The 27,516-nt window shown below is 39.6% G+C and overlaps 1 protein-coding gene across 16 annotated transcripts in view; it reads right to left on the bottom strand.

The window, feature by feature from the left end:
• Positions 1-27,516, bottom strand: part of PTPRT (protein tyrosine phosphatase receptor type T) — a 571,615-nt gene that overhangs the window by 326,609 nt on the left and 217,490 nt on the right. For 15 of the 16 annotated variants that reach the window (XM_066978461.1, XM_066978465.1, XM_066978464.1 and 12 more), the window contains one exon: positions 6,525-6,650. In XM_066978461.1, coding sequence (XP_066834562.1) covers positions 6,525-6,650 — 126 coding nt within the window. Of the gene's footprint in view, positions 1-6,524; positions 6,651-21,725; positions 22,651-27,516 lie in introns of those variants that run through there. The other variant, XM_066978470.1, reaches the window with a different exon arrangement.

The raw sequence follows: 27,516 nt of genomic DNA, 5'->3' as shown, positions 1-27,516 counted from the left end.
AAACAAAGCCAGTAGGCCTACCCATAGAGGACAATTTCTACTTGGTGTTAGAACACAGGAACACAAGACAGAAAGCAACCATTTGGTAAGAATCACCCACAAAGCTTTGAGTTAACAACTTTCTGGATGCAGTTGCATGAAACAGAAGCAATTGTTCATGGCCTTCATTGCTGTTTTTCTCTCTTTGAAAAGCAAATTGTATATTAACACAGGTGTGACTGACAGATAACCCAGACCTGATATAAGATAATCAAAAAACATGGGTGACAATACATTCCTCTGAGGGATAGCTGGATCCTAATACCATTACAGCAGCCATTCCAGAATCAGCTACATTAATGACTTATGGGGGTCTTACCAGATAGCATAAGAAAGAGCAATTTAAGAGCCACAGTGAAAATAAGTTCCCTGTAGTTGCATCCTAAGGTTACATCCCTCCCAAAGCTGTATTCATAAATAGTCCCAAAATCATGCTTTTTTTCTCCCAAGAGTCTAAACATTCTTATGCACGCCCACCCAAAATACAACAGGAAAAATAAGGAAATCAACTTCTAGCCTCAGGTTACTGTAAAATAGTGATGAAATTCTGGAAATGGAGAACGATTATTTACAATCACAACTCTAAAAGTCAATCCCAAAACACAGACATGAAGACGGATAGTAAAGAGCAAAATGACAACGGCACCATAGAAGGTTTCCACAGATCCCTTTCTGCTCAAACCTTAAAAGCTGAGAAATCACTTTGAGTTCATTACCTAGTCCCCAGACTAATCTATTTACTTGTATGAAAGTAAAAGAGTGGGGACAAACACATTTAACTCATTCTTAGTAATTTCCCCTGCAAAAAATATTTTTTGGAGAAACAATATACACAGACAGCTGAGCCAAATTTCCTTCTCCCCTCTCAGACAAAATTGGATCATGATTCATCATACCCACAGTTGGATTTTAATTTATTCTTTTAACAATTTTGTTTATTTTCTTGTAAGCAAGTATTAATACATTGAGACACGGGAAAATGTTAATTTTACTGCGTTGCCTTTCAAATTTACAAATGCTGAGTAACTCCTGTTGGCGTTCATTCTAGCCTGAAGAAAATGACGACAAACATCTGATCTGTGCAGAGGTTTTCTGTTCTTTGGAGAGGTTAACACTTAAGTACCCATCAGTCCTCTTCTGAATGAAATTAAAGGGTCCTGTCCACCTTCAATGTGTGCATAGATGTGGAGTTTATCACCTTCCTCAGAGAAAGTTGGTTTGTAATTACTCATTCACAAAACTCCACGGTGCCACTCACCAAAAGGAGGAAGGTGACACAGGAAAGTATTCGGCCTATTAGACTAACGTGAAACTTCACTCAGTTCAGAGGAGTCCAAGTAGAATTTAGCCATCTGGTATTCATCCATACATCATGCCTATGATGTTCGCCTGCTAAATGGTTATTTCACGAAACATCGCTAATGATGATAACCCTTCTGTTCTTTCAGCAAGATGCTCAGAGAGCCCTCCAGTTACTGGAACAAAGTACACACCCAATTACATGAGAGAAGAGTCCTCATGCCTTATCTCTGCTGCAAGAGAAAAAGAAATTCTGCTACAAGTTCTCAGCAAGGTGGTGCAACGCTTTCAAGGGAAGCGATGAGTTGCACACACTGAACATCTCTCAGGCTGTGTTCATTTCATTGGGCTAAGCAACATGGACTCGCATAAGAAAGCACTCCAAACCTGGCTGCGCCTTAACCTCACCAAATATTACCTCAAAATGTCCACCATTGAGAGGACTCAGCAAAGACTTCCCCAAGACCACGTGAGGAACGCTTCAGAAAACTGCTGACTGCCTCTCTGAAGGGCGAGCCTGACCTCAATGCTCAAGCTGCCATCAGGGCTTCCGAAACACTAACAGCGTAGTCAGCAGTCACTTGGTGCTGACCTGTCCTGGCTCCTGAAGCACCACACAGCAGCTGAATTGCTTTGGCTCAACTGTTAACAGCAGAAGTGTAAATGCACTACTCGCTCACTTCCAAACCATGGTGCAACACAACTTGTCTGCTATTTAAAAAGCTTTACATTAATGCACACAACAAAACTCATAAAACCATGTATTAGTGGCATTTTTCCACAGCTATTTTGCACCTTACAAACCACAAGTTATATACATTAAGCAAATTCGGCTCTTAGATAAAAATGCATCTATTTTTAGCATGAAAATACCTTTGATTGATAATGGGTCTTGTTTCTTTGTAGAAAGTTTGTGGAATTTCTGTGGAATAAGCGAGCAAAGATAAGCAAACATGCACTTGCTATGTAATGTACAAGTGCTATGACGCTAATTCTGATTGTTTCAATTTCTTCTGAACATTTCACTCATCTCCAAACTCAGTAACTAAATTAGTTTCCTAGACAAACAAAATGTGTAATTAAATAATTCAGCAAGAAACAGCAGTGATATTGCACATGCATATAGACACATCTATGTGTATACATATATACACAAAATACGGAACTTGCATGGTGTAGGTGCTAATTTATACACACAAAGTGCAGAAGATGGGGTCAGACCTTCCACTTCTGTGTGCCAGTCGCTTATCTGCTGACTTGGAACAAGAAAACTTCACGCAAGCAACCAGGAGATTAACAGTCAATCTAACACTGAGGAACGCTGCTGCAGAAACACACGTTGCACAACGGCTTTGTATTCAGAGTATGATCGTATTTAACACAATTAAAGTAATTACTCCAGTCTAGTCAGCCCTGGTTAGGTCTCCATTGGAGTTAATTAGTAAATGCTGGTAAAATACTTCAAATATGCAAATGTTAAATACTTCCATAACATTAATATTGCTCTCACAACTGCTGCAGTGGCAGGCAGGTTCAGGGTTTCCTGGAATGCTGCAACATTACAACATAAAAAGTAAAGCAAATATTTTTTCCCAGGCTGGTTTTAAGACAACACAATCACTTGTTCTACTAACCAAATGTCTGACTCTACAATACAGAAAAGCTCAGGCCCTGTTTACTTTACTACCAAGGAAATATCTTCTGCAGTCCAACAAGCTACAAGACCATGCTCATCTCGCATCATCTAAAACCAGCACATAAAGACTGAACATTTGTGGAAAAAAGGAAATAAAAACCGCATGAAGGCAATGCAAGAAGGAGGCAACTACTTGCTGTAGCTTGAACTTCTGGGACAGAACTGCAGCCTTACATCCTGCCAGCACTGTCACGCAGAGTATCGAGTCCCAGCTCGGTAATACAGCTTTAGGCAAATACCCAGAAAAGATAAGAAAGAAATGACTGAACAGGGTAGAGGGAAGGGAGGGAAGGAAACAAGACACTGAATTAAGAAAGGTTAAAAGGGATAGGTCGTGTTTAGACCTAGGATACCAAAATTTAACTGCATACAGCTATGTAAGAGAGATAATAAGAGAGCAACAACTGATTATCCTCCCAAGTCATAGATGGAGCAAAGAATAATGAGATTAAGCCATAAAAGGGAGAATGGAAGATGAATACTAAGAACCTTTACAACTCAAAGAGTGGAACGAGTAGCCCAGAGGCTGCAGAATACTCATCACTGAGGGTATTCAAGCTTAAGTAAACACCCATCTGTTAAAAAATATTTTGTTATAATCACTCCTGTTATTATGCAAGGAGGTGGAATAAGAGTCCCAAAGTCTGGGGATTGGATACCTACAATTCATTTCTTTCAGGTTTTTGAAACATTTATTCAGAAACAACAAACATCTGGTTCTTAATCCCCCAATTAACACTGTTTCCAGCCCTGAGGAATTAATCATAGAATTTATGGAAAACAGTTTATTTGCTAGCAATGGTGTAAAACAAATTGCCTACAAACTTTTACATTACTAATAGGGCAGTTTAATTGCCTTTTTTTTTTGGCATTTTAATTCAAAAAAATAAAGCCTAGGAAAGACGTCCCTTGGCAGAGACCTTTGCAGCAGTGTGTCAGCAGAGAATTACACAGTAGTACAGACTCAGGCTCTCACTCATGATACTGACCTCCTTTGAAGAGCACTCAGATCTAACGATGAAAAGTACTGTAAAAAAGTCCTAGATATTATCATTAGTATTCAGGAGGCTGGAATTCTGTGGCTTGGTTGAATTCAAAGGGACCTGCTGGTGCTTATGAAAGCCGACATTTTAGAGAAGAAAATAGCTCTGACGGCAATGTTAATGTGGGCTGACCAGGGCAGGGTCAGGCCCCACCTTTCTGCCACCATCTCCCAGCAGGTTGCGCTGCAGCCTTGCTTAGCATCATTGAACCAATTTAATACCTGCTCACTCACTTTCACCGATTTCCACAATATAGTATTTTGATCTATTTCCCACCACAAAAATTGGATAGTGGCTTAAACATCCTCCTGATAAATCAAATTTGCGTTGCCACCTGCATCACCAGAACTCTACGCGCTCCCGTCACTACTCTCCACGCTGGAGGAGCTTTCCTGCCTACGGCTGGCCACCAGAAGATGCCTACGCCAAACGCTGTTACCACCTCTTACACCCTGTAGTTCAGTGGATTTACACCCTGCTGCTTTCAGCTGCTGTGGAGAAATTAAATGGAATGGAAAGTCAATCACCAAATGTTCTAGTGCTCTGGTTTTAAAGCTGTCCCTGCCTGTAGGAGCGGAACGTGCTGTTCATCAGTTTATTCGGCTGGCTTTGCCACTAGATGAATTTTAAGTAAACATCCTTTATTCTCATGAAACAGATTTTCAATGAGTAACCAATACAAACAACAGGCATTAAGATTCCATCCAGCAAGACAGCCTCTCAATAACAGCTCTAGCATCCCTGCTAGCTTGAGGCCATCTAATTGACCACTCTAATTTACTTCAAGGTTAGCATGATTTGGACAGCTCTTGAAAACATGTTTTTGTTACTGGAGCCTTCTATACACATTTGCTGTGGTCAGTCTTCTTTTTCTACCTACTGATTTCCCCTTTTGTTCTGTGTAAATAGTCCTGAGACACCAATTAGTAATGTGAAGCACTGAGTCATTTCCCCCCATATTTCTGAAGGTCTCTTTAGATAGTATTTCATTAGCAGCACATTCCAGGTTGTTAGCTGCTTTACCTCTTCCATTTTTCTATACAATAAAGCTTTGTGCATTTTTCTTCCTTTTTAATATATAAAGGTGTTAGAGCAGCTGCAAATTATCAGTGCTATTGGATATCATAGATTGAAGTATTTAGGGAGAGGGCCACATGTCTCCATTTACTTAGTTTTAGGAGGAATAATTCTGAAAAGCTCATTAAAAATCACACCGTACTGTTTTGGGGTTTGTTTGCCATTCCAGATTGTTGTTTATCTATCGATTTCTCCATGGTTCCAGCATACTTCAGATTAATACACTTTCACATGGAAGCCAGGAAGATAGGTTTACCTTAATATTTAGAGTTGGCAAAGTATTGAACTTGTAGCAGTACAAGCCCTCCTATTTATTCCTTGCCTAACAAATGGCATCAGAGCTGTGGGTATTCCTATTCCTTCAGATCATTCTGAGATCCATAAATTCAAAGATCTGTCATGTCTCTCTAGTTAGGTCTACCACGGACAGGGAGTGGGACACAGGAGGGTTGAAGCTGAGGAACTGTAGAGACAAAATCGCCCTCATTAAAATGGCAACACATCCAGAATGATGAAATACATTCTTACAGACAAGACCGGAAAATTAACTTCACAATTAGCTTTTGGAATACCAGAGCCAAAACAAGCAGCCCTAGGTGTTACACAATTTGAAAGATTCTGTTCTGAACAGTTTCCAATTTAAGCTGTAATTAAAAACAGAAAAAAAACCAACAGCTAGCTTGTTATCTTGGGTGTTTGTTTTCTACTGACAGCTTCAACATACCAGGATGAACACTGGCCTGTCTATCCATGGCTACAGCAGGGTGCTATTGTTGTATCAGCTCTATGTGGTACCCTTAACAGGCACCTAGCAATTTGAAGTTCCTTAGCCCAATAATTTACAGGCATAAGAATACCTCTAGAACAACACAAAATGTTGATTCTGTCAACTAGCGCATACTTGTCACAGTGCAATGAATTAACTGGAACAAATACATTTTTAATACTGAAATCACATTGGCTGGTCAGCTCTGTTTGCCATTGTGTCAACTGCTTTACAGGAGCTTATACTACTATTTTAATTTAAGAAAATTAAAAACTATTAAACTTATGAAGTTTAAGAAACACACATTGATTTTTAGAAGATTTTAGTGTGCTTTGTCAGAAGGTTTTCTTCAACATGAACAAAGCATTCCAGAGAACTTACTCCGATACACATCCACAACATAACGTTTATTTCCAATAAGAAATAAAACCATTGGAATCTACCATTACATTACTGTGAGCTCTTCAGAGAATATTGAAAAGCATCATATGGAAGACTATGCTATTATCGGATGTTCTCACTGTATGTTTGCAACCCATACAGGAATAACAGCTGATTCTCACAAAGAGCAATACCTCCGCTGTTGCTGAGGCTTTTTACTTACCAGTTGGGACAGCAGGATCCATTGTTGGCTTTTCCCAGGTATTGATCTGCTCCCAGGTAAATCCATTGGTTCCCAAGGCCACACTATAACCACAATTACTATAGTGCTCATCAAATGAGCATCCACCTAAAAACAAGAAAAATGCATACATCATTACATTAATCAATCATTCTCATTACAGTAAGTTCATTTACTTTAGTATTTTGTACCTAGGCTTACACAAGGAAAACAGGAAAAAATTTCCTGCGTATAAGATTTCAGACAGCAGAAAAGGTATCCAGAAAATCTTTTTGAATTTTCAACACTTTGTATCCTTTAAAAGCCCCTCTTCCCTCTCTAGACCTCTTCCCTTTATTTTAACCTATTAACATTTTCAAGGACAGCTGCACATGATGAGCAGTGCAAATCTTTGCATTTGGGTTCCAGTAATAGGTACTTCACAAAATTTTCCATGTCAGATATTCAAAATGAGAGGAAGAAAGAACCCAAGTGGCAAAGACAAGCATAGTAACACTGTTCCCACAGGGAATCCTCACTTCATTTCACTTTTAAGCCTTGAATTTCACAAGGCTGGGTTCCACCTACAGAAAAGGCAACCTTCCTTTCTGCTAACTCTCATGCTAAGTAACGTGAAGCTTTATGTGACATACAACTGCTCCTCCAGGTCTCCCAGGTCAGCATTTTTGAGTGCAAGCCTTTAATTTTTCTACACAGGAGAATAACAAGAAGTGGATGGGAATGAGCATTCACACCTTCCAGACTGCTAACTGATCTTTCCTCTGCAATTCCTGAAATACTTGGAAGAAGTGGTTAACTGTCACCCAAGAGCTGTCTGAATACTTGAGGATCAAGAGAAACACATTAACAGTGGAACAAAATTTTGTATTCCTACACAGACTTCAAAACTTGTTTCTCAGGCAGGCAAATCAAACTAGTTTAGTCCTGAGTAGGGTACTCCTACTCTGCTGAACCTCCCTTCTATCAGGTACATTCTTCATATCCACCCAACTCAGTTTGCCAAACATATTGCAGTACCGGATCCATTAGATCAGGTAGACTGGGTCCTTGAGTTTCGACCTTAATCATACCAACAGTGTCTCTCTCCTGCTTTGGCTTTCCCTCTTAGAGAAGCAAGGAGAAATTTCTCTGCAGTTACTAATAGCGCAAAGTCAACTGGACACATCCTAACACCTCTGGAGCTGCAAGGACTGAGCAACGCTCAGGGCTACACTAACTTGCTTTGCCAGCCAAACTGCCGATTGCTCTTGACACTAATCAGAGTTACATACACAGAGATGTTCCTGACTCTTTCCTCCTTCCCACAGGCTGCACTGCCTACACATACACAATAGACTGTAAGTACATAAGAGATCTGTGGTTTCTGTTCAATAACAGTTATCCAACAGAGGGGACATTTAGGCATAATTTTGTTTTCACCTATATTTTCTCCTCTCTAGCTCTCAAGAAAGCCCAAACCTGTCTCAGTTCCTATGGAATTCCTCATAAATGACAAACCCAAATCACTCCAAATCATTAATATTTACTAAATCCCTACTCCATTAAAGGACTTAATGTGTACTCCGACTGCAACTGGATTTCTAAGTTTCTACAAAACTTCACACAAACTATTTCTATTTAAGTATACACTCAAAGAATTTGATGGATAGAGTATCCAATGCCCCCCCCCAAAAAATACCGTGTTGCTAAAGATAAGTTTAAAGATGTAACTTCTCTTAAAAGAAAAAATTAATATATTGTGTAATTTTAATATAAATAGGTCTGATGACAGATTCTATGACCCTTGCAACCTTGCCTGTTTCATCAGCCCTTGCATTTTATTTTTTTTACAGATTAATTTTTGCTTTAAATTTACCATACTTGTGAAGCTTTCCCAGCTGTCAAAGTGAGGATTACACTTCAGCTGTTTCCCCAGTTTTAATTTAATTTAGGTGAAAAAGTTCAAGTTTAATGTTAAATATGCTTACGAAAATGTCTAAGGGAAAACAGGTGTTCTGGATCACCTGTGAGGAATATGCGACAACTGAAAATCACCTTTTTCACAGTGAGCAGGTACAAAAGATGATATCAAATACTCTGCTCTCAGTCTGCACGTCAGGCATTCTAGTTTTGATAGATTCACTTTAATAACAGGACTTCAGACATATTCCATTTACACACAACCTCTGTTCAGTATACTACAGCGTACAATAAATGGCACTGTCTCTCAGCTATTACTTCGAAGGGTCTGTAAACAAATACTCTGATCATGCCCAACAATTGTACAAGGACTCATGTTCACAGAAAATTGCACAGGTGATGCTATAAAGTCCCAGAAGCAAAATAAGACAACAACAAAATATGGGGTAGGAGTCTTTAAGAGAGATTTTGCAGAGATTTTGATACAATCAGCAGAAGAGGTTGTTTTATACATGCAGAGGTAGGTGAAGTCGGAGAACGAACTGAAAAGGGATACAGTGAGAGCTTCTAGAAGTTTATTGGGAGTTGCCACTGATAAGAGATGACACTTTAGGAAGTTTGAAAGCGTCTTGTCTGAAACTCATGGCTAACCTTGTAGTAAGACTGGATAAGAATGAAAAGGATAGACCATGGAGAGCCTTAAAAGTAACAACAAGACAAGCTACATTTTTAAAGAAAGAAAAGTTAGCAGAGGAACTGCCAAATGCAAAGTGACAAGGCAATAAGCCAGAAGGATTAATTTACTAGAAGCAACAGAATTGGAATTTGGAGAGATGAATTTGCAGGAAATGAGAACAGGGAGAAAAAGCTCAAGTCAATTTTATAGGCTTGGAAAAGCAGACTGGTTGCACAGCGAGCACAGGAAGGTTGAACTCTTAGAGCTCAGCAAGAGGAAAGGGTCTGTCCACCTTTTGCCAGGTGTGTCAAAAGAGAGGAGAATGTAAAGAGGGACCGAGCCTGGACCCAAAGCCATGTTAACTCATGAGCAAAAAGAGTCAGCAACTCCTCTGTTAGCACTGTTGAATACAGTATACTTTGTGTTATTAAAAAGGAATAACTTCAGAATGTGCAGGGAAAGAATCACAACATCTGAAATACGGCATAATATCAGGTTACCCTAATAGCACGGGTTTTGTTCACATCCGCAAAACAAACATACTGCAGATGGTCTTAGCCTCATCTTCACAGAAGACAGACACTGCATTACAGCTACAGACAACTGAGTCACAGTCAGAAAAGCAGCCTTAAAATCCCACCCCAACCTTACCTCAGAAATTCAAGATTCACCTCAGAAATTCAAGATTCACCTCAGAAATTCAAGATTCACCTCAGAAGACCCCTCCGACACCACCTCCCCAGTCCCCCTCAGCACTTGGCGCGCTGCCGTGAGCTCACTCTCCTCAGAGTGGCCCCTCCTCAGGGAGCCCCCCCCTGCAGGCCCCGCTGCCAGCACCCATATCCAGGTACCCAGTGCAGCTCTTTAAAACACGAAGCTCCACTTTAGACTGTAAATCTAGCCTCCAAGTCAGGCAGGACTGCTCCCCCACACTTCCCTGAAGCAGGGTTGGGCAGGCTGGGGGACCTGCAGGCTGCCCCTGGCCGCAGCCTCACCTGGGCCGGCCCTGCCCCATGTTCTGGGCCCTGTGTGGGGAAGGTAGCCTGGGAGGAGAAGGGAGAGATTGAGGAAAAGCCTCTCACCTACGCTGTGGAATATTGTTGACCTGGTAGTTGAAAAGTACCCTTATGTTCAAGTGTGTGTTCAGGACAATGAGCTCCCGAGCAAGACAGTGAGGAAACACAGGGTAAAGGTGCATTTGATGTGACTGCGCTTGCACAGGCGCTCCTCACGCTAACCCGATGAGATCGAGCGATCCACTCTACTACACAAGCATCTAGCTGCAAGATCCTTGGAAATTCAATTACTCCCCACTAATGAATTTCAGTTTAAACTAGAAATTTAATTATAGTCTTTAAATGTCCTCTTAAGTATGGACTGTGACTCCAAAATGGCACAGCAGGCTAAAACTAACAGATGTATTATTTTCACTGACTGCAGCGTAAGCTTAATATTTAGCATGTCCTAAGGTATCACCTACATGGATACTAAAGAGCTACAGGAACATGGGGGGGGGGGGGGGGGGGGGAAGGTCCATCTTAATACAAAACTATCCATCACAAATACAAGCACTTGGCAGCAGAACAGGGTTATTCACTAACTGAAAAAAATAATCCACAAATTGAGAGAAAAAGATACCATGCAGTGAATTTAGGTACCAAGTTTGCATGTCACAGTTCTAGCCCCAGCATCACACAGCAGCTTGTAGGAAAAGTAAAACATTTGCACATGAACCAAAAGGGGGTTCTACGTCTTCATTAACTGTTAATGGGACTGGGGATTTCAGGAAGCAAACTGGAATCTTTCCACTGATCAGCTAAAAATTATCAGTGAAAAATGCAGCTGCTAGGTAGGGCAAAAGAAAAGGAAATTGAAATGAGACTGATACTGTTAGATAATGCATGTGGTATTGACCTCCTCTTTTCACAAAATGAAACCTAAACAGGAATGAAGTCCTTCCCTTCCTGAAAAGGGTCATATTGAAGCAAATAACAGCTCACACAGGAAGGATAAAATATCCCTTATTCTACACTGCAGGCCTGTAACAATGCCACTGCTCATCTGAGTGATGCTAATTAATCTTGAGCAGACCTATCATCAGTTACTGAATCTTGCCCCTGGATTAAATGTAAACCAGCCTTGCATAAATTGAATGCCTCCTTTGAATATATAATTGAATTTGCAGAACTGTGTGCCAGGGGGGTGTTTAAATAAGTGCACAAATATGATAAAAAGGACTTCACGCCATTATATCTAATTCAGTAAGCAAAAATAATGGCAGGGCATGTTCCAATTAGTGTTTGATTTATTTATTTTAACAAATCCAATTAGTAGAATGTTTTATAAAGTCATCCAATGTCAAACTCTCACGGACTCACCAGATAAAAAAACAACACTTCTAAAAAGGGATAAAGAAACATACTGATGGGAGAAACCTCATTGGTTATCCTGTGTTTCTAGATACACACAGGAAACAACAGCATCAGGCAGTTTGATCAAGCATTTACGGCATTGCCATGGTGGGGGGGAAAGCAGAGAGCAAGAATCTCAACCATCTCATTTGTCCTCCTCCAGATCTTTCTTCTGAGGCACAAATTGTTAGCTTTCTCCCTTATTAAAAAAATAGTAAGAAAGTAGAAATTGTGAAAGCATACATAATTCCAACCAAGGCTTTTCTCTGGAACATCACTTTTGAAACTCAATTGAAATTTAGTCCTTTAGTACAGACCATGTTAGCCTCACAAAATATGAAGAGCACAGGAAGAAACAAATGCTCTCATGATGAGGTAGTGCTTATGAATTGTAGAGTTCCAGAAATTAAAATATCACTTAGATAATTCATGCTTGTCTATTCCAACAACATTTTTGTTTACAACACTGGAAGAGATGCATTTGGCTGATTAGGATAACTACTTCTTCTATGGGATTTATCTCAAAAATCCATTTATAACCTTTTTCAGACTGCAGACTTCACACAGTATATCCTTGAAAACTTTATTATATATTATTATGGGGGTGGGAAGGAAAGGAGAATAGAAATGTGCATGTAGTGCTTGTTCTGAGTCACTTCATTTAAGATGGGATAAATCTTTTCAAGGGATATTGAGGTTTCCTCCCCCAGAAGGAGTAGTGTTTTATGTGTCTTTTACTCTGCCCAGAAAAATTAAGACAGATGACATCAGACATATACATACATGTAACCGAAAAGGCTAACCCGAACCAGAAATCCAATCCAATTTCTGCAGACCAGATCTATTTCTAATGAGCACTGTTCAGTGACTTCAGCTCTCAACAGGCATCATGCCGAAGAGGAAGACACGTATTGAGGGACTGGCAGAGGGCACTTGTCACTTGAGATAACTTTAGTTTCAAATATAACAGCCTGGAAGCGATATGCTTTGCATATTCTTAGGTACCTGCATAGTACAGGAAGAGAAATTTCAGAAAGGCCAACAGTAACTTAGTATCTCATTTGTCAGAACATCATCCTTCTGCCACCATGTTATCAATCTGCTGATGCAACTAGCCAATTTCAATCAATATCTCATGATTTTATTAAACTACACTTATTTTGTATTCCCAGGTTTTCAAAGAAAACAGTCTCTGCAAAAATAAGATGCTATGACTCCTTAAACTGCAGGGAAAGCTCTGATCAGGTCTTATACCTCAGTAACCAGAGGATCTCCACCAGGAGAAATTAAGGAATAGATTCCCCAGAGTATAATATGGTACAAATGCTTTACATTGGAGCTTATAACCTCTTTTCTTATGTCAATACTTTTGTCAAGAACTGAGTTCATACCTAGCAGAAATTCAGGTAAGTCACTCAACCATGAAACACAAATCCACTGAAAACCAAGCTTCTCTACCTCTGGTGCTCACAGAAGTGCGTCTCTCAAGGTATCCAGATGTTCTGGGTTTTATAAGTAAACATCAGTGATTTCTCCAGTGCCTCAAACACATTCCTTTAGTTTCTGCTGCAAGTACAATGACTTTTGTTGGCTCCCCACTGCACCTATCAGTCCTCATTGTTAAGGGATGATTCATCTGCCACTGCACAGTTCCATTTCTTTTCTTTCCATATTTCTTTTAATACATAGTTATTTGATTTTATAAGCAAAGGTGGTTTTATCTACTCTAGAAGGTGCTACTCCTGTAAGTTATTAACAACTACCTTGCTTAGGTATGGATCATTCTCGTTGGATTTAACTCAATTTCATTTATTTTGCATGGTCTGTCTCACAGCTATCTGATCTTTCAGATGGGGGAGCAGGTGGGGAAATGTGTGTTTTACTGCAATGATGAAAATAACTTCATTTTGGGATTAATATATATGTATATAGGTTTTATTTATTTTTTAAATCAAGATAGCCATTAAAAAAAATGAATGCATCTTAGAAAAGCATTTCATTTCAACTTGAATCTCTAGTGGTTCTAAAGTAGACTCAAGATTGGAATTTTTTGCATCAGTGCTTTCAAGCACCATCAACCTATTAAGAAAGACTACAGTACTAAGGATATATGTTTTTTGAAAGTTTTTTCCAAATTTATTTGCCACGAAATTGCTTTCTGTTCAAGTTTAATATTATTTCAAAGTGCATGGGAGTAGATTTGTAGCTTATGAGCACAGTTTACAGTCACACAAAACACGTGCCTGGATACAAACACTGTGCGGATGTTCCTCACATAGAAACCCCTTGCTATGAACCCGATATTGCTGATGCTGTGTAAGAGGCCACCTAGGGTCTTTCATGATTAACCTCACCAATAATAATAGCTCGGTGTTATGAAAGAAACAGACTGAATAGTTGCAGCATAGTCTAGGAAACACCTAAAGACAAAGCATCCTCCCAGTAGTAGTTTTTTTTTTTTTTATTTTTTATTTTATTTTACCAGCGCTACTCCAAAGAAATTATTGGCCTCGAATGTAGAATAAAGTCTGACAAACCTTCTCAGTTATCATCCTGATCCCATGGAACCACTCTGCTGCAAAATAAGCACTGTGGCTAGGATCCTGTTATATATCGAACAAGCATTTAAGCTGCATTTTCTGGACTTGTCAGGTTAGGCTAAGCTTTCATTCTTAACTTCATTATTATAGGCTGCTCTTTGAAAAAGCTTGCCCACATGTCTCATAATTTGAGCCCTAGACCAGCTCATACATTCATTATTAATTCTGCACCTCATAATCCACCAAAAACAAGTGAAATCACTTTAACGTATCCTAGGAGTACAACACTAAATGTCATTTGTTTAAATTGATACCTCCAAATCAAGGATGACTCATCTAACTTCACTTGCCAGAATGCGTCCTTTGTTTAACACCAAGAATATCATTTTTGCTTCTGACCACTTAGCTGTCAGTACTTCAATAGCTCAATCATTTAACATTGTTGGTCTATTGAAGTATATACATACCTATAAGCTTATCAGTATTTTTTTGGTTTTAAGCTACAGAACCAAGTCAGCTAACCCAGTGCAGTGCTAGCTTTGCAAATTCTTAGTTTCAGTCTGCTGAAACAGATTTACTTACACGAAGACTTCCTTATTCCCATGTAATTAAACTTGCAAAATTAACACAGGTTTTCAAAATCATGCAAGATGCTTAAATAGAAGTTGCCTAATGACTTTTGTTATACTTCCAGCTAATCATATCTTCTTAATTCATTAGTCAAGTAGCTTTCCACACTTGAAGCAGGCTCCTGCTTTACTCACAGTATGATGAAATTAAGAATCCTTTTTTAAAATGCAAATTCATAGCACCTACTTGCCTTTATTTTTGTAGCCTAAATATAACATAACCTTTACTTTGCTTCAATTTCTGTTTTTGTTTTGTTTTTAAAGTTACAGGACCTTTTTTCCTCCTAAAATAACGCTGCTTTGTATTCCAAAATGATTACCTATGTTTGCTGAAGTTGTGCTTAGACATATTTGTCAGTAAAAAAAAAACAAACCACATTTGTGGATATTCATTGTTCCTGGAGAGAAAAAAAAAAAAAAACACATTGCTTAGTCCTTCCAGCATCTGAAAACTCCCGGGTGTAATTATTCAGTATATCTAAAACAGAGTTACCCAACGTTGTATTTATGGTACATTTTGACCAAATTCTACTTCAGCTATTGCACTGGAGTCTTGATCAGTCAGAACACTATTCACTGCCTTCGTTTCAGCATTTACAAAATGTCACACAGAATACCTATTCAAGCTACAGAGTCATTTAAATTACGTATCTATTTGACTTTTGCCATCCACCATGGCAGCAAAAAAGCTGTCTGAAGATAGCACTCTCTAATTTATTCTATTAGGATTTATTCTATTAGGAAGCCTACCTTTCTTAATAAGCTTTTTTTTTTTTTTCTTCAAACTTCATATTAACGTGTTTGAACTTTAGGCAAGAAGTTGTCATTGACTGACTCATATTATGCTTGGTGATGAATGAAATACTGTCTAAAGAGATAGAATTTCAGGGACTCCAAGCGCTTCTCTAAGTGTTACCTTTCTCCCTTCTGTGTGCTACCATCCCGGTAGTGCTCCCAGGGCGCCTGTTTTGGAGGAGAGTCTCCTTGTAGCAGAGATGCTTTTTTTGAAAACAACATGGCCAGAAATCATGAAAAGAGTAGCTTAAATTAGGGTAGGAAGTCTGGTTTATTGCCAAACCAGTGAACCAGTGAACAAGGCATACAATTAAACACTATCTGGTTGCAATCAGAGGTAACTAGAATAGATTTTTATCATTTTAGAGATGAAATTAAGCACTTATCAGACTGACATTTTCAGAAGCATTCCATTAGCTCAATGCTCTTCCCAAATGAAGTAAATTAAAATAACACTCAACTTCAGGAAAAGTCACCTCTTCTCTTTGGTAGTTCTCATCGTTAAGTCTGCAAAAGCTTCTGTAAAGCATTCTCTGAAGCTTCACTAAAACATTAGCAAAGCTAAACCCCACTAACACCTACCATAATCTAGGGACCACACCTCACTTTTGCACCCACAGAAAACTACCTACAGTATGCATAAGGACAAGAAGGTGTGTACACACAATCCGTAATCTAAGTGATTCAAAAAAATGCCAACAGTTTAAAAGTTTTCTTGTAGAATACTGTGGTGGATTGATTCTTGTTGATCAACACCGATTTTGTTAAAATTGCATCGGAAGAACACATGCACTTTAATCTCTAGCGTTGTGCGGATCTCCAAAGATTGCTCCTTGAAATTTGACCTAGCATACTTAGTATGTACTAGCTCAACTGTGCACTGGTCAAATATCAGAAATATATCTAAAAATGCATACCATCTGTTACTGAGTCACCCAATAAAATCTCATTGGCTAACACAACGGTACTAACTTGCAATGAGTGCCACAACTGACCTATCTTGTTGAATTTAATCTCATGCTTACGGGAAGCTATTCCCAGTGTCTGGCTGCAGAAATAACTTTTACTGAAGTCTAACAATTTTTTACAGGTACAAGTTTGTAGATTCTTCAGACTGAGGTTCACAAAATACCTCGTTGCTGGCAGTTACTGTTTCAAATTACAAATGAAGTGCAGTGTCAAGGATATTTGGAGATCCGCGTTTTAAACTGTTTTCAGTTAAATCATGATCTTCATTCAATGTGTCAGGAGCAAGTCAACCCCTGAAATAACAGTGGCTAGCCAGCTGCTCTGTTTTCAGGTGCCTTGGAGTCAGACTAGGGGGCAGGATGTCAAATGCTAGACTATGCAGGAGACCTTGCAAAGTTTGGTCAGCTGACTGATGACTGAGACAGTAATGATCGGCTAGATTCAAATTTTAATAACCTGTTAAGTGATTTTTACTATTGTTTTCTTAAGTTTTAAGTCCATTTATTCTCTATTTTTCACACATTTTCTCCCTTGATGCTCTCGAGTGTACCACTTGCATTGCAATATCCAGGATGTTTTTCAGAATCACAGTAAAGTGGGGCAGAGCGCACCAGAAGCCTTGTTGTCCTCTGTAGCACATTGTAAACATGGGGATGATGGGAAGATTTACTTATTTTAGCCTCCAGAGTCCTCTGTGCAAACTTTTTTTTTTTTGTGCAAGGAGCAAAACATAGATACGTGCCAAGAATAAATAGATCCCTGCCTAACAGCACATGTGAGTTCGTGAAAATACATGGAGTTCCTTTTCTGTTTAACCAAATTTCCTACTACGGTATGTGAGCATACATGCAAAAGTGCCTCTCTAATTACAGCTATGAATCTTCCACTCACAAGATCTGACCCAGAACATGCATTTAGCAGAGCCGCAGCTGCTGTGTTCTAAACTCCGTATTAGAGAAGGACAGCAGGGGAAAGGAGAGAAAATTAAGGGCATTAACACAAATGCAGTTCTCTAAAACAGGCCATATTTTGTTAAAAAGTAGGCCATCACAACACATCTCACCACTCCGTGTTGTTCTGAAGCACCCTCAGCCAGCTGCAACCAGCAACAAATCACAGATAATCTCAAAAAAAAAAACCCATCAGCCATGTTTCACTGGGGCTGTTCCAGCAGGGGAGTACAAGGCACCTTGCCTCCATCCTCTGATGGGGGGAAGTTATTTGCTAACAAGAGGTTGTGAGCAGTTCAATACTATCTGCTCAGACTGAAAACTGTACAAATAGGCTAATTTTTAATGTTTTAAGTTCACTACGCATTTCATTTCGAAATGGGTTCAGGCTGTGCTACCCTTATTGTATAAAACTCGACTGGTATCACACTTAGAGCAACAGAATTTGTATGGCATCATTTAAGGGCTTTTTCCTGTCTCTGGGATGTATCTTATCCAGTTTGAGGCTGAAATTTAGTTTCCATTTAATATGTATTTGATCTATAAAGAAGGATTTTCTGAATTCTCCAGTTTTATTTCCTTTTAAATATCGTCAAGTTTGAACCTGGTCAGGAAGCATCAAGTGCTTAAAGCATTTCTTCCTAAGACAGAAAAGGCACAATACGGAAGAATCTAAACGCAATCATTTCTCAGGATACTGAATGACCAAATTCTAACACAAAACCCTTTTCTGTCATATAAACTGTAATTTCAGTCATAATTTAATCCTCATTTCATTGATTTGAGACATGAATCAGGTACTCTGAGCTTTTTATCCCAAGTACACACAGGTACAACACACACATCACACTGCAGAGCAATCGGACTTGGTGCAGCTGAGACAGCCCGGTTAAAACCAGGTTCTAAAAATTTAAGTTTAAAACATGGTTTGAAATAGCATTTAACTGACAATATGCTGATATTTCCTTTTAGTATCCTTCAAGGATTTTATAACACCTTCTACATAAGATGTAACACAAAACACTCCAGAAGTTTTGTAGCCAACCTTCCTATTGCTGTCCCTACACTGAAATAGTCTAGGCTCACAGGTGCAATTCGGATGTACAAAAACCTTATTTGATGGAATCTACTTCTGGAAATAAGGTCTTAGCATTAGTTTAAGAAAATAATTCCTTTGCTTAAAAGATTTCTCTTTACGCTAGGAGCTGAAAGACACTGTCTCTGTAGATTAGACAAACAGCTTGTGTATGATATTGTTCTATCCGCATCCCCATCAAGCCCTATAAAATACCTCTCCCACTTGATTTTGGTACAGGGAAGGGTATTTATGAGTATAGCTGCGTACAGTAGCTTCACCAGAAGCTGGCACAGGCAAGTTCATTAAAATGTAATGCATTCCCAGTGTCCCCAGGTGAAAGTGCAGATACTCAGAGGCAGACATTACAATAAGTGTCATCCTAAAGATTTCAGCTGTATAGTTAAAATTGAGAGTAAAATTTCTAATAAACTCAGTGTTCTTCAATAACGTCTTTATACAGGTCATTGTAATTTTAAAATAATTGTGCAAGAAACTGATTCATTAAATATATGATGCACAACATTACAATTGTAATATTAATTCAGAAATTAGATTCAGTTTCTGATCAAGTGAATTGGTATTAAGTATACCTATCCAATTAGAACCATACTGTAACTGTATTGATACTTCAGTTAATAACCCCACATTAGGCACTACTGCCAAAAATAAAAGTTAAATTAAGGTAATGCTTTCTCAGTGTTTTCCATATGATCCTTCTCTTAAGCTGAGGGAACCTAAAATCTTTAGGACTTCACATGCAATCTTTAGCACATTGCCTGAAGTATGGTAATGACAAAAATAAAGCAATCTAGTCAGGTATCGCCATTTGTTATGCATGCACTTTGTAGCCTACGCGAACAAGTTTGGCGTCAGACCTTCTTTTTTACCCTAGGGTCGCATCATCAACACCTGACCAGCACATATCTGAGACAGGCAGAAGGAAAAGACAGTAAAGCATTTTGCACAACTTAAAAGCAAAAGAAAGATGAAAGCCCGTCAGACCAAAGGTCAGACAAGTGCTAGATGTCACTTGGGAAAGATGCAAGAGCAGGACAAGCACACAGTGACTCTTCCCTGAAACACCTTCCCAGCCTCAAAAGCCGCCTCGGTCACACCAGTTGCTCTTTTTCAACAAATCCGCTGATCATTTTCATAACCTACACAAACTCTGGGAATCTGCAAGCACTTGTGATGACTTCTGCAGCTTAACCATCCTCTGACAGCTTCTGGCAACTACTTTCCTGAGGATAGTTAGAAACAGAGAGGGGGCTGTTTCTGCCCTTACACAAAGCCATCCTAGCACAGGACACTGACACTGTCTTTGCAGAGATGGCATTTGCCTCGTGTGCTGAACTGGCACTCCAGTGATGAGAAAGGGATTACGATGTACTGTTTTCCCATGCAGGTGACAGTATTCGTCGGGCTGTACCCAAGAGGCATAACTGTTTTATATCCCATTCTGCACTTAGGGACAAGACAGACTTCTCACTAGGATATCAGCCTACAGGGTTTTTTTCCCTACCTTCTAAAGAACCATCTCACAGGAAGAAAAAAAATGGTATACTTGACTGTATTGCAGCAGTTCTAGCAGTTTAAGGCTATTTTAAGATTAGCTAATGAATAGAAACCTGACAATGAGATCCCAGCTGGAATAAAGATGTTATTTAACTACATCTGAAAACACTCATCTGTGGCAGAAACTAATAGAATTTCCCAGAACTGTGACTACAATTAATATGGACTTTAAAAAGCAATATTTAACTAGCAGTTATAATTTTATTAGCATAAAGAATAAAAAGAATCAAGGTGAAGGGACTTGGTTTCAAATTTAAAGATTATACCAGATAGAGCTGCGTAGTTCTGGTTTTGTCTTTAATGAAATCGTTCCCCTTTCCAATCCTGTTTTTTCCTCAGAGAGATTATACATCCATAAATCATCTGCATTCAACTGGAGACCAGGTGGGAACATTGACTTTACTGAACATATTTGACCTGACTTTTTATTATGTCACTGACTTCTAAAAACACTGTCCCAACTTCAGTGATGCCACTCCTCACAGAATCGCAGCAGCTCAATGCAATCTTTGCAGTGAGATTTCTCATACACGTAGAGCTAATGGACACATTTCCTTAATGGAATGTTATCATGAGCATTGAGTGAATTTGATTACACTCAACTCCGAAAACAAGAAAATAGAAACAAGACCTACTACAAAGTGACTTTTTCTTTCCCTTAAGAGTTGACAGCACCCACTGGGAACACTGTACACACGATGGCAGCAAGTTACGAAGGCCTACAAGATTATATTGTTTGAGCCGTTTGCCAGAAATAAAAATTGCATCATCTATCAGCAGATAATCCAGCCAATTATCTGATTATCTTTTTACCTAACACTCATTGAGGAAGAAAAGAGCAAGGTATACTCAAGAGAACTATGACCAATGGCATGTCATCCACTAGTAACATCTCATTTTCTTGTCACTGTCACCAGAGACCATCTTAGCATGGCTTTTTCAGGCTGGCCAGAGGACACCATTATGAGGACAGAATAAAGCAGAACTGAAAAGAAGAAAATACGTACAAACCAGTTTCACTTTAACAGAAATTCTCAGACTGACCGAGAGTGAGGTTTCCAGAGAAAGACTTGTCTAAAAGAAAAGACTTATCTAAAACCACAGTTGTGAGGATGTTATGCTCAAACCTGCAACAGACTGTTCTCTGCTGAACACGAGAGCTGGGGATGCAACAAACAAGTTTACGTGTACCTACACAACGACAGAAAGTAAGATACTGAGTTGTCTTAGCCCATGGAAGGCACCAACACAGGCAAACCACTGTCTCTTGTCCTTGGGCCTTTTTCTACCTTGTATTTTTTCTTCTGAAAGTCAAAGTGCTGTGGCGATGATTCTGGATGTGTAACTAAGCACATAACTTGGAGACTGGTCAGTGAAGGGCTGGCCCATTAGAAAAAGGATTAATCTGGAGCGTTCAGAGCATTCAGTGATTTTCCTTTTCTTTCTGTATTTCCATAAGTAGTACCTCCTAGCCTCTGTTCTCTTGGCTTAATCATCATTATAGCCCTTCTTTGCACCTGTAACATACTCAATCTTTCTTCTAAAGGAGTACCTGAGTTGTACGGAATACTCCAGATTAAGTTGTTTTTGATCTAAATATCCTTATCTATCACCTTACACAATCACATTCCCTATTTCAGAAGCAAATCTCTCTGACTCACCTCAGTCGCCTCTTATGAATGCTCCAACAGCTTCTTGTCACTTTCCACTGATTTTCCATCCTAAAGCAAAAAACTAATTAATCCCAAGATGCATGACCTTACACACTGCGATACTAAATTACATCCCATTTCTATTTCACCACATTTCAAAGTCCTAATTCCTCCAGCCTGATTAATTTATCCTCCTCCAACTGTGTTTCATTGCCTATGTTAGCACATTCCTTTATGTCGGGAGCATCAGTGTAAAAAATCTCAAGAATTATCCTTTACACCTTTAGCTAGTCCAGCACCAGTCTGATATAGTAGAAAAGTATACAAAAAGCTAATAATACCCAGGTTAGTCCCACCCTTGCACATTTAACACAATTCTTCTGTAGCAATCTAATATTTTTATGGTAATATTATAAAACCTGAGTGTTAGATCTAAGCAGCCTATCCCTAGCACTGCACCTCAAGCCCACAAACAATTTTTCAGCAACATCCAGTCAAACAGTATGTCCAGGTACTGGCTCCTTCATGAAGTCTATCTTTTAGGATCTACGCAAATGTGTTTCCAAAAACCCAGACTTTAAATTAAACCTCTATCTAGTCTTACCAATCAACATTACAAGATTCAGTAGTGATCGAAAAAAATTGTATCAGCTTGAGCCAGTCTTTCATCCATCCAGTCCCCTAGAGCTTATGATACTAAAGGTTTTGACAACTTTATTTAAGACCTTAGATAAAGGCAGCGGACTGTCATGCCATTACAGCTAAAACTGGGTAATTATTAAGCAGAATCTGATTTTCAGTACTGACAAGTTGATACAGTATTAAACAGATAGGAAAGTAATGACGAGAAACATAAGAACAAGTATACTTGCTCTATACCCTTCATTTAACAAGTTCCTATTTGATTTTCTCAAATTTAAAGTTACTGTTTTGACATGAAACATCAATAATTTATGAATTAGTAAGTTGTAAGTACTTTTACTAGTTACTATAAAATAAAGAAATAAAGCCTTCCACTCAGAAGTAGTCTCTTTGTTACAACTAAAACATTGGAAGTTTCTTCCTATCATTTGCCTATACCAAAACAAGCAAGACTTAAATATTATTAATTGAACAGTGACATATCAATGAGAAGTTTAAGTCATGTCTGATGATCATCTCCCTTTATTGGCCCACAACGCGTTTACGTGCAAGTGGAAGGGCTGTCTCTCAAGACAGTGAACTGAAAGCCTACTGTAAGGCTCCTCCACACCCAGTTTTAAACTATTAATCATATAAGATTTTCTCAGAAAGGGGAGGCATGCACATTGCACATACAAAAGCATAGGTTTTGTTTGTTCAATGTGTTGTAGGATTTTTCAATCAGCTTTGCATATTTCTAGGCTCCTACAAAGGTCATTTAATTCTATCCATTACCATGCGATTTTCTATGACAGACCAAAAATGCTTCACCCGAGCTTTAACTCTGCAGACTTCATGAACTCTTAAGCTATTATATACGTCCACTAACCACTGCCTAACATGGTACAGTGAAAATGTTGCCAAAAGATATGCAAAACAGATTCCTGAACTAACCACTCTTTACCTCTTGTTAAGATCTTTGTATTAAGTTCCTTCTCTGTATGACTTAAATAAGCATGATCTGCTTGAAACCCCCAAGAACAAAGGAATGTAAAAAGACACCTTTAGATTATAAATGATTATATTCTTAATGTTTTAAATTATTAAAACTGCTGCCTTTCAGCACTGGCATTTCTGGGCAAATATAAAGTGCTTTCCAAGAGCCTTAAATCTCTTTGACTAAGATATCAATCACAGGTCTTTTCCAGAAATGTCTCCTGGAATGGATATTTATCCTTTTTCGTTTTGCCAGAGATGAAAACTATACCCAGCTGAATATGCAACTTGCCATGTACTTGTAGTAACACAGCACCCCAGAGACCTAAACGATGGCCAAGAGCTGAGCAAATTCATGTTATTTTGCTGAACTCTTTCATTTCTCTGGAATTTTTAATACACCGTACGCTGTCAAGTCCACACTGAGAATCTGTAATGGATTCCCTAGATAACAGATTTTGGTAATGTGCCGGGAGGCTGAGAATTAAGGATTAATCCTAGAAACCCAAATACTAGTTTAAGCCCTGTTGCTAGAATAACCCTAATTTATCTACTAAAAATTTGGTTTCCTGTAGTTTGACCAGAGAGCTCCTGCAGGAAACCCTCACGAGAAGGGAAGGCTTTGCAGGGGAGAGCTGAAGGGTTACAGACAATCTTACTTTCAGGGTAATTTCATTTCTAAGACATGGTTTACTAAGACATGGTTTAGGTTTGACTGGTACCAGCCAAAAACAATGCTCAACTCCTTTAAGCTCATCTTTGTTTCTCATTTTTAGGCTACATTCCTGCACTGGCACCACACGCACCCACAGGGCATCGTGGGGCAAGAGGTTGCATAACCAGCCAGCTGCTAAGTACAAATGCTAGCATCCGTTCTCTGTACTTACATCCCAAACAGCACACCCCAGAGTTGCAGTGTTATAAATACAAGTAATTAAAAAGTGGTTTTACCTAATTTAGGACATTAAATATTTTAATTTCTCTTAAAAACAGTCATGGCATTGTTCCCACTCAAAACACACGCTTTACCTGAAGAATACAAAAGGCTCAGCAAAACCTTACTAGAAGTTCGCCACTCCACCACCTTTATCCAGCGGTCTATAAAGGGAGACAGGCTGTAAGAGTAATGTTCCACTTTCTGTGCTGCTACTCCTGGAAAACTAGGAAGTAATGGATACACTGACTCCCTTGGAGACCTCAGATGTTCACTGTGCAACAGCACACAGGCATTTTCAAGATAAATACTGCTTTTGAGGAAAGGGTTATTGTTTCTCCTTTATTGTGGGGTGTATGAAACCCTGCCTTCAAATGAAGTAAATGCTATGATCCTACACCATTCATTTACTGTTTCTTTGGACAGCTTCATTTACAACACACCAGAACACAGATTTCCATCCACAGGCGTTCCCTCCTACATCTTTTTCCTTCAAACTCCTCAAAGAAATCTCCCTAGCAGTTAACGCACCAAGCTTGCCCAATACTGCTGTTGCTCTACAGCTCGGCAAAGAGACCGTAAGCGTTGGGTTTGGCAGAACAGGCAGCTCTGCTCCCGCGTTCGACACAGCGGAGCGCAGCTGCAGGATGCGGCGTTTTTGTCTTCTGGTGTAGGAGTGGATCCACGTGCACATCCTGCCATCACGCTCGCGTTCCCAAGAGAGCAACCGTTTCACGCCTGTGACTGTAAAGCTTCCACTTACAGTTCAGGTTTAAAATTCCCTGAAAGGGAAATGATGTTGGAAACATTTTCATGACGTGGGATAGATGCATCTGCAGACAATTCAAATGCATCCTTGGGTAACTATGTTAAAATCAAGATCAATTAGCAAGTCAGCAGTTTCCGAAGTGGCAGAGTCACTTCCCCTTCAAATTTGATCTTAGCAAAGAAGCCTAAAGAACAACCGGATTTCTCTTCCAGATGGAAAAGCAGCATTTCTACAAAAGGCAATATTTTTGGTCAATATTTGCTTTCAGTTTCAATTATGTGAAAAAGGCTTTTTTCTTTTTTAATACCTTTTCACAGAAGTTATCTGACATCAAGGATAATGCTGTAATAAAATGAGTGCTAAATCTTTTCACTTCACAGTGAGAAACTTAAATACTGATAGAGTTTTAATTTGGGCTTATTTGCAGAGAACTCTACATACCAGGAAGAGCTAGCTGGAAAAATAAACGCATAAAAATAGCCAAAGAAATAAGAAGCAGGAGAGACACATGGAGAGACAAGAAATAATCATTTTGAAGGCTTCCTTTGACAACTGCTCAGTACATTACAAAAACAGAGCTTAGCCTCAGAACCGGCCTCTGATGGTGGACTTTTTGAAGAATGACTTACAGCTTTCTGTAACTCTGAGTTGAATTAATATTGCTTGAAGGGATTATCTACCACTGAAACAACTGTATTTCCTCTCCTGTCCCCTGTTAACACTGAACTGACCACAGCCCAGACCTGCCCTCCTTTCACCTGTCGCCAGAAGCGGCAGCATCAGGTTTCAGCTTCTACAGCACCTTCCGCACACCTCCATTTTCTTTCCTATCCCAACAACATCACGCAGAAGTCAAGTCAAGAAACAACAGCAAAGAGCAACACTTGTGCCCCTCCCCTCCCCCTTTTAAGCAACATTCCTAGGTTGAAAAATCACCGCTCAGATTTAATTTATGGAGCTGCAAAGTTCAGTTAAAGCAGTGCAGCTACAGAGCCAGGACAGGAGAAAAATGAGATTGCAGCAAGTTTGAAACCTGTGGCCTCGTCAGTGCTGTAAGCGAAGAAATGTTCTCACTGTACATGCGCCCTAATAAAAGCAAGGGTTTAATTGCATTTTTTCCTCCAAGTAGCCATATTAAAACTACATGTGAGGAGAGACTTAGCACTTAACTTGATAAGTGCTCCAGGGCTGTGGAAAGGATGGCTGGTATATAAAGAGCAAGACACACACTACAGTGTGAGGTTCATCCCTTCTTGCTTACTCCCAGGGAAGCATCCCACAGCTCCTACCAGCTCTAACTCCTTTTCAGCCTACACTGCTGTTCCATTCCAGCATTCATGGGGCTCATGCACAGACCCCAAAAGCAACTTTCTGCTTGCTCGTACAGACCATTTCCTTGTATTTCTACTCTGACCAGCAAAATTTCAGTCTTCTTGAGAGATAAAGAAAATCATACAGAAAAAGATTTCTTTGTGACCACGTAAGGAAAATGATCCCTGCTTCCAACTACTGCCATTCCAGCAGAGCGGGTAGGATGTTGGTCTTGAACCCAGTACCTGGTGTGGCGTTGCACAGGAGTTCCTGCAAGTTTCTGACTTTTCCGTCTTTGAAACAGGATTAATGTCACCAAATCCCCCAGGAGCACTGCTTTAAAAAATCATAAGGTATGAAAAGCTTTCCAACAGCTCTAAGACATCAGACACAATCTCCAGCTCTGAGAAACAGGACCCAGAAGCACCAAACCCAATCTGAGCCCACTCTGCAACTGTTCCACGATTTCCTGGCGTTTTGCTGGCTTCGCGATTCCGGCATACAGTTGCAGCACTAACCTCACACACAAACCCAGACCAGAGCTGCTTTTATTTCAGAAATCAGAAGACACTCTGGAATTTCTTGATTGTGCACCTGCCCACAAAGCTCAACCATACTCAGTAGCAACTTAAATGCAAAGCAGTCCCTAGGAGCACAGTCACTCCACGAAGACCTCTTTGCTGTACGTTTAAGCAGTGACTGACTCTAGAAACAATTTGGGGCTACAGGGGAACACAATGTACCAAAACCCAAATTTCCTGCGGATGCCTCAACCTGCTGCCTCAGATGGAGCCATCCTCTGCTCCACATGCAACATTTGCTTGCTCAAAATCTCTACGCTCTTTTCTCCCTATCCCACTTCAGACAAAGCATCTGGAACTCTCCCCCCCTCCCCTAAAACCAGATCTTAAATATCTGAAGATTCTTGAAGCTTAGTTACCAAAGGCCTGATAAAAATTTCAGCCAACAGCTGCTTTTCGCAAGAAGCACTCTGGAGACAGCCCATCGTGTGGTTCCAGGAGGAAAAGGAACAGCGTGACAGTAAAACAGCCACTTGGTTTGGTGCAGCTTCCAGAGGAGCTTACCGCATGCCACCACCACCCGCAGCTCTTCGTGTCATCTGGAAGAGAAAGCTGCAGGGGGAAATAACCACAGCCACTCCTGCCTGG

Source organism: Anser cygnoides, chromosome 16 (genome assembly GCF_040182565.1).
Source record: "Anser cygnoides isolate HZ-2024a breed goose chromosome 16, Taihu_goose_T2T_genome, whole genome shotgun sequence".
NCBI classification, from domain to species: Eukaryota; Metazoa; Chordata; class Aves; order Anseriformes; family Anatidae; genus Anser; species Anser cygnoides.
This window is presented reverse-complemented; position numbering and strand designations above follow the sequence as displayed.